The sequence below is a fragment of the Choristoneura fumiferana genome, chromosome 23, assembly GCF_025370935.1.
Source record: "Choristoneura fumiferana chromosome 23, NRCan_CFum_1, whole genome shotgun sequence".
NCBI classification, from domain to species: domain Eukaryota; kingdom Metazoa; phylum Arthropoda; class Insecta; order Lepidoptera; family Tortricidae; genus Choristoneura; species Choristoneura fumiferana.
This window is the reverse complement of record NC_133494.1, coordinates 4,727,072-4,733,575: the sequence shown is the minus strand read 5'-3', so window position 1 is coordinate 4,733,575 and position 6,504 is coordinate 4,727,072. Positions and strand designations below refer to the sequence as shown.

The 6,504-nt window shown below is 40.4% G+C and overlaps 1 protein-coding gene across 1 annotated transcript; it reads right to left on the bottom strand.

The window, feature by feature from the left end:
• Window positions 1-1,044: 1,044 nt before the first annotated feature.
• LOC141441289 (beta-1,4-N-acetylgalactosaminyltransferase bre-4-like) lies at window positions 1,045-5,768 on the bottom strand. The gene is made up of 6 exons (XM_074105965.1): window positions 5,639-5,768; window positions 4,866-4,963; window positions 3,662-3,845; window positions 2,835-2,954; window positions 1,847-1,957; window positions 1,045-1,298 (listed from the first exon to the last, which is right to left on the bottom strand). The coding sequence occupies exons 1-6, from the start codon at window positions 5,734-5,736 to the stop codon at window positions 1,130-1,132; spliced, it is 780 nt and encodes a 259-aa protein (XP_073962066.1). The 5' UTR covers window positions 5,737-5,768; the 3' UTR covers window positions 1,045-1,129.
• Between the last annotated feature and the right edge of the window lie 736 nt (window positions 5,769-6,504).

Genomic DNA, 6,504 nt, shown 5'->3' with positions numbered 1-6,504 from the left:
AGTCTGTTGGCATAATGTGGCGAATCTTATGACTGTATAACTCTAAGACCTTGATTTCAAACCACTATTAACAAATAAGAATATTTTCATTTCATTTCATTTATCCCATCTTCATTTCTAGGTTGGCAACGCATCTGCAATACCCCTGGTGTTGCAGATGTTTATGGGCGGCGGTTGATCTCTTACCATCAGGAGCACCACTTGCTCGTTTCCATCCAGTGAATAAATAAATAAAAAAGATAGCACAAAGGTTCCACCCGGGTAGTACTATTATAATATTCTGTGCCCGGGTCATGATTTAAATGAGTTACTTTCGTATCAGCGCTGGCTCTTGATCGAGGTAGAGCGAGATGTCTACACCGCTTCTGTGCCTCTCTAAAGAAAGAAAGAATTAATTATGCTAAAATTCGGCACAACAAGAAACATAAATTACAACTAAAAAGAAGAAAACTTTACATAATCTTGTAGGTAGGTACTTACTAAATAGGAAAAGAAATGAAACACTGTGCCGAAAGAAGCTAAAAGGGCCATAGGTACAGTCAAGGGCAAAGATATCGACACAGCCAAAGTTTGCAAAAATATGTATAACGACTTATGTACTTAACATTAAGGCCGTGTATACATATTTTTGCAACTTTGGCCGTGTCGATATCTTTTGCCCTTGACTGTACTTACTCAGCGTGTTGCACCGCAACCCGCAGCGCTGGTTTTCAGTATGACCCTTTAACTTATAACTAAAGACGCAATCATAATTTTATTTTGCACTGGTATTAACTGGAAAATGGCGCCCCTTGCCATCAAGCACCTGGAGCGACCGCTCCACTTGCCACCCCAGGGTCGGCGCTGCAGGGCCACTAGGAAACTCGAAACTCGAAGTTCGTGTCGTGCGGTCCCTCTGACATTTATACTGTTTAATACGAGAGCGAGAGGGACGGTACGATACGAACTTCGAGTTTCGAGTTTTGTAGTAGCCCTGCTGTTTCGTATTTATTATATTAGTATAAGTAGATAGCATGGATAACGATAGAATTCTCGAGAGGCCAGTTGATGCTTGCGACAGTCTTTCGTGGGATACTGAGTAACGTTATCTTATCACAGTCCTCTAGATTGTGATGACTTCAATATTCTGTTACAAAATCCTCGCTGTTGTATAGTTTGGCGTAGGACCCAAGTCCACCACCACGTGTGTGTATAGAATGCGCTGTTGTATGTCCATTACTTTGTAACGGATGGTGGAGATCCCGTCCATACGGAACTGCTGCTGGCGTTGCCGTGACGCGGGGTAAGCTAGTTCATGTCTGAAAATTAAATAACAATAAAACCATTTATTTAGAGCAACATGGCCTGTACAATAAACCGTGAACTCGATAATAATAGTTTTCTCAGAGATACGACCAAGCTAGATCGATTTGTCATCCCCGAAAACCCCTACATACCAAATTTCATCGAAATCGTTGAAGCCGTTTCGGAGATCCCGAAATATATTTATATATATACAAGAATTGCCCGTTTAAAGGTATAGATAGATTAGATGATTTAGGTAAGCGTGTGAAGCAGCTGTTAAAAAGCTAAATGAGTAAAACCGTGATAGAAGTCGTGTAGGTTTGATTGACGGTGAATTAAAACATCGTGAGGAGCCTGCACATGCCTGCGATTCAATGGTGTGTATGAAGTTCTTAAACCACAATAGCTTCGCGTGGGAACTGCGGCTCAAGCCCTTTCATTCTGAGAGGAGACCTGTGTCCTGCAGTGGGGCGTAGGTTGAGTTAATGATTAGGCTTATTGATCCTGATCAGCACACTAGAACCCTTCTGTTTTACTATGCGAATATGACGAGATTCCTCACCCGTTATTATCGAAGTCTGCGTCACTACGCCTTTTAGGTTGATATGGCAACTTGATGTAAACAGCTATTTTCTTGTTATATCTCACTACCCGAAAACCCATCAATCTTATTCTGTAAAAAATATTTAAACATAAAATGGTCTCACCTCAAAAACGAAAAATCTCTTAGATCCTAAATTTTTATACGAGTATCAACGCTTATAAATGATTTGATTGAGTATTTTGAGTTAGAATTCGAACGACAGCTTTATACATGGTGATTTGGGAGACGACCTTAGTAATTGATAATGGATCATTCAAAATCATATTATAAGTAAAATTCCCACACTTTTAATTGCAGAGCCAACTTTTTGCTTGTGACAACAGGTTGGAAAACGGTGTTAAATACTCGTGCTGCGTCATTGTGTGTGAACGTCCTTTACAGAGCGATGTTGTTAGTGTTGTGTGCTACCCTACATTTGACAGTGGTGATGAAACGAGTTAGTGTCGGGTAGTCGCCGCGAGCAGAGCGGCGGCGCGCAGTGCGCGTGTTGCAGCAGCTGACGCGTTGCTCCGAAGACGAAGGGCTACGGATTAGCCCGAAACTGTCGAGCTAATCCATGGTAGGGAAGAGCCCGTTCCCGCTTGTCGGGTGCCAGGTCCATTTCGTGTCAAATGTTAGTCATTTCTATAGAAAATCGTGTCGGTCAAGTGTGAATAGCTTTATATAAAATGTCCAAACGGAACATCCGATTAAAATCCGGGCCTGACATCCGACAAGACTAAGTGGGAACCAGCTCTATGTCATGCCATGCTCACGTCTCCCAAATGACCTGTATGAAATACGTGTGGCGTGGCGTCTAAACAACCCGATCCACCGGGTTGCTTACATTATTTAAGGTACATGTTGTCAGTGATAAGATAACAAATTGATAAGTATGGCAAAGGTTTAGTCAAACTAACCCAAAACAATTAATTTGAGTGCTCTGTTAAATATCTAAGACACAAACCTCCAGTATATGTCCGAATCAGCTCCACGGCATCCCCAGAAGGTGTTAGAGTACCCATTGACTTGCAAAAAGTGCCTGTCCGTCATGGCTACGACGCCACCGAACAGTTTGTATTTTGATCTAAAAATAAGGAATTGCCCGATTTAACAATTCCCACTGGCGGCGGAGACGACCGGTTGTTGGGGCTCTTTTTAAAGAAGTGGGGCGCCGCCTTATTGAGAGAGCTGACCGCTCTGGGTCGTTTCTGGTGCAAAAGTTGTTTATCGCGGTTCAACGGGGCAATACGGGCATAGTGCCTTTGGTCCTGGTATGAGGCGGGTGGTTTATTTGATTGACTGAGTAAGTATTTATCTTTTTATTTATTCATTTTAATTTTTGTAACTTGACATGTTCATACATATTAATAAGGACATACCAGTAGAGTAATCAATCATCGAAAAAATTAGACGAACTATCCTCCTCCGCATCGCAGCACTCTGGGTTGTGTTTGGTTAAGTAGGACAGACATTTCAACAGCTATTAAACCGTTGGTCATTTTCGCAGTGTCGCTGCATGGACGCTTGCTACAGGTTCGCATATTGGGTCATCATTCGAGGGTTTCAACAGTCTCATCTTTGTGGACACTTATCTGTAAAATGGCCGAAGATTCTGATACAGTTTTCAGTTACCTGGTAGAAATAAAGGAACTCTAACAAATAATCGAAAACGACATCAAATTCCACAGCAAATTCGTAAAAAATGGACCAGGAAAATGGGCGGTTGAAACGCTTGAATGTACTCTATTTGACTCTACGTTAGTTTATAGATATAAGTACCTAGATACATACTGGTTCGCCTGCCCTTGTACATAGGTGCTCATGTGCCGTGGGTAGGTGGGGCAGGTATAGAGGATGCGCTCGTCCATAGGCAGCAGGTCGACATCATGGAAGATCAAGCAATGCCAGCTGCCGAAGCGAAGGGCTTGGAGGTAGCCCGCGTTTAGCAGGCTGCCTTTGTTCAGGCCATCTGGCCCTGGAAGCGATATAAGTTAGTAGTTTCTGCTTAATAATTTCTAGGTTAGGTATAAGTGTAAATAAGGGACGAAAAGAAGGGCTTTGGCCGGTGTATAGCTTCCACGAGTTCAGTAGAAGGTTAATGCGTTACTCTACTTACTTTAAACTTTACATTAAGATTGGTTTTTTGGGATCTTTTTGTATTTTTTATTTCAATTCCAAATTTTTACTTTTACGGTAATCCCGTAAAACCTAAATTGAAAATACAAACTGAAATATAGATGCACAGAAAAACCAGAAAAATAAGACCAGCACTGGGAATCGAACTCAGGTCCTCGGTATTCCGTACCGCGTGGTATAGCACACCACTGCTGGTCAACGGTACAGACACGAATTTCCCCTATGCACCACATATCTCAGCTTGTTTGTTTCTTATTTAGCCACTTAAGCAGTCTTATTTTTCTAGTTTTTCTGTGCATCTATATTTCAGTTTGTATTTTCAATTTAAACTTTACAGTCAAGGTCACTGAATCGTGTATCATGGCGAGGTAGAATCTGTACACTGTCTCACATAATCTATTTTACGATGATTCTTTTGCCGATATGGAATGTCAACATGACCAGGCCAGAATGGAAACTCTGTGGTGTACTTTTGTTTATATGGTAATCTAAAATTGTAGAGCCGAGTTTAGACTTGCAAGGAAAATCGTGCAAGTTGCATTACTCTTACATTGCGAGGCCGTAAAGCTAACCAATTTGTAAGTGGTAAATCAAGCGTCGCAATGTAATGCAACTTGTACGATTTTTCTTGCAAGTCTAAACTCGGCTTAAGGTCACTAATCCGTGCGTCGTCCCCGATTTGAAATAAGATGAAATGGAGAGTACGTCTACTCTACCTACACCATTTTATTATTTTCCTAAGGAAGTTGTCATGAAGGTTACATGTTACTTGTCACTAACTAAATAGGTATTTACTACAACAGCTGCAACTACACTTACAATTACGAAGGGTAAGAAAATAAAGAATTCGTTTACTTACCAGTTTGTTCAATAACAAATATCCGATATTCAATCTTCTGTCTCATTAGGAATGGATGGATGTTGAATAGGAAAACATTAAGAGTTTTTTCGTTATCTCTGAAAAACAGAAAAAATAATCTAACTAACTCAGGGGCCCACTTTGGCATTTTTCGTTTTTGCGCACATAATTACTTCCATGGATGTAATAACTTTTTCTAATACTTCATAAAAACGTTAATCATATGATGGATTAACAAAATTAAATGATTTATGATTTAAAAAAATACAAAAATATACAAAATTAAGCGGTTAAACTCATGAATAACAACTTCCTATGTAACACTATTAAAAGGATCTTCCGAAATGATCGATACTATATTAACTAGTCGGTCGTGCGTGTTAAATCCTGAGTTCAAGCGTATAATTTTGTAATTTTTTCAAATATGTCTCCGAATAACCACTTCTTACTAAACTTCATAACTTATTATGATTGAAAAATATGATCGAGGTAAGGACCCTTGATTAAGGTAAGTACTTATAGTGCGCCATCAAAATTTTATTTTGCACTTAAAACTGAAAAGTAACGCCTCTTGCCATCTGACGCTTCGAGCGACTGACCTCTTGCTTTACCCACCAGAAAAATCGTGCTAGTTGCATTACATAGCGGCGCTCGATCGACCACTTCTTACTCGTTCGCTTTACGGCCTCTCAATGTATTGCAAATTGCACGATTTTTCTTGCAGGTCTAAACTGGGGTTAAAATTCAATGCTAGTTGCGGTCCTGCTACATACCTATAAGGCACAATGATGGCAACCTTATGACGTGATTGGCAATCGGAAGGAATGTGATGGCCTCCCAATCTGACGGTCGGATAATGATCGCGCGTCATCTTCACTTTTGTTTCAGTGTTGTTCCATTCCAGCCTGCCTGGTAACAAAGAGACACAAGGGCGTACCTGTAAAGTACCTAATATTAACTGCCTACCCGTACACTACGCATTGAGAACTTAGTCCATTAGAACTAAGGCACCGCACCGTCAACTATTTTGATTAACAGAACTCTGGCGTTACTTTGCAAATGCATATCAATTAACGACCTTTTACCGCGCTATTCCACTACTATACATGCAAGACAGCTACGTCAGTGCGACGTATTACATTTATTTTATGCAGATACCCGTCATCCTCCAATTCCAAGTGAATCAACATTGTCACATAAACTAAATTGTCACAGATACCACACAAATGCTAACGCATTTCAAAACCTTTGTCATTCAAAATTATAACATTACCACAAAGTGTCACAAATATGTAATTTTACCGATTGGTTCCTTCTTCGCCGGATTCCAAGTTTTTCGGATTCCAAAATCGTTGGATTCCAAGCTGGTCGGATTCTAAGTTCGTCGGACTCCAAGTTCGTCGGATTCCAAACTCGTCGGATTCCAAGTTCGTCGGACTCCAAACTTATTACATAGACAATTTAATTTGAGTTTTTTTTTTTTATTCTTAAAAAGTATAATATATTTAAAAAAACTCGTTTCTCGCTCGCTTTGCTCGCGTGCTTTTGGTTCGCAGTTCTACCTAACACTCCTCCTCGCTTCGCTTGTCGTCGTACCTAACGGTAGCATGCCTTAAGTTAGAATAGGTAGGTTGCTATA

Coding starts and splice junctions, on each gene's coding strand:
- LOC141441289 (XM_074105965.1), bottom strand. CDS start 5,736: ATGACGCGCGATCATTATCCGACCGTCAGATTGGGAGGCCATCACATT. Junction 1,958..2,834: donor GATTCGGACATATACTGGAG/GTTTGTGTCTTA, acceptor TATTTTTTACAG/AATAAGATTGATGGGTTTTC. Junction 1,299..1,846: donor GCAGACTTCGATAATAACGG/GTGAGGAATCTC, acceptor TTTAATTTTCAG/ACATGAACTAGCTTACCCCG.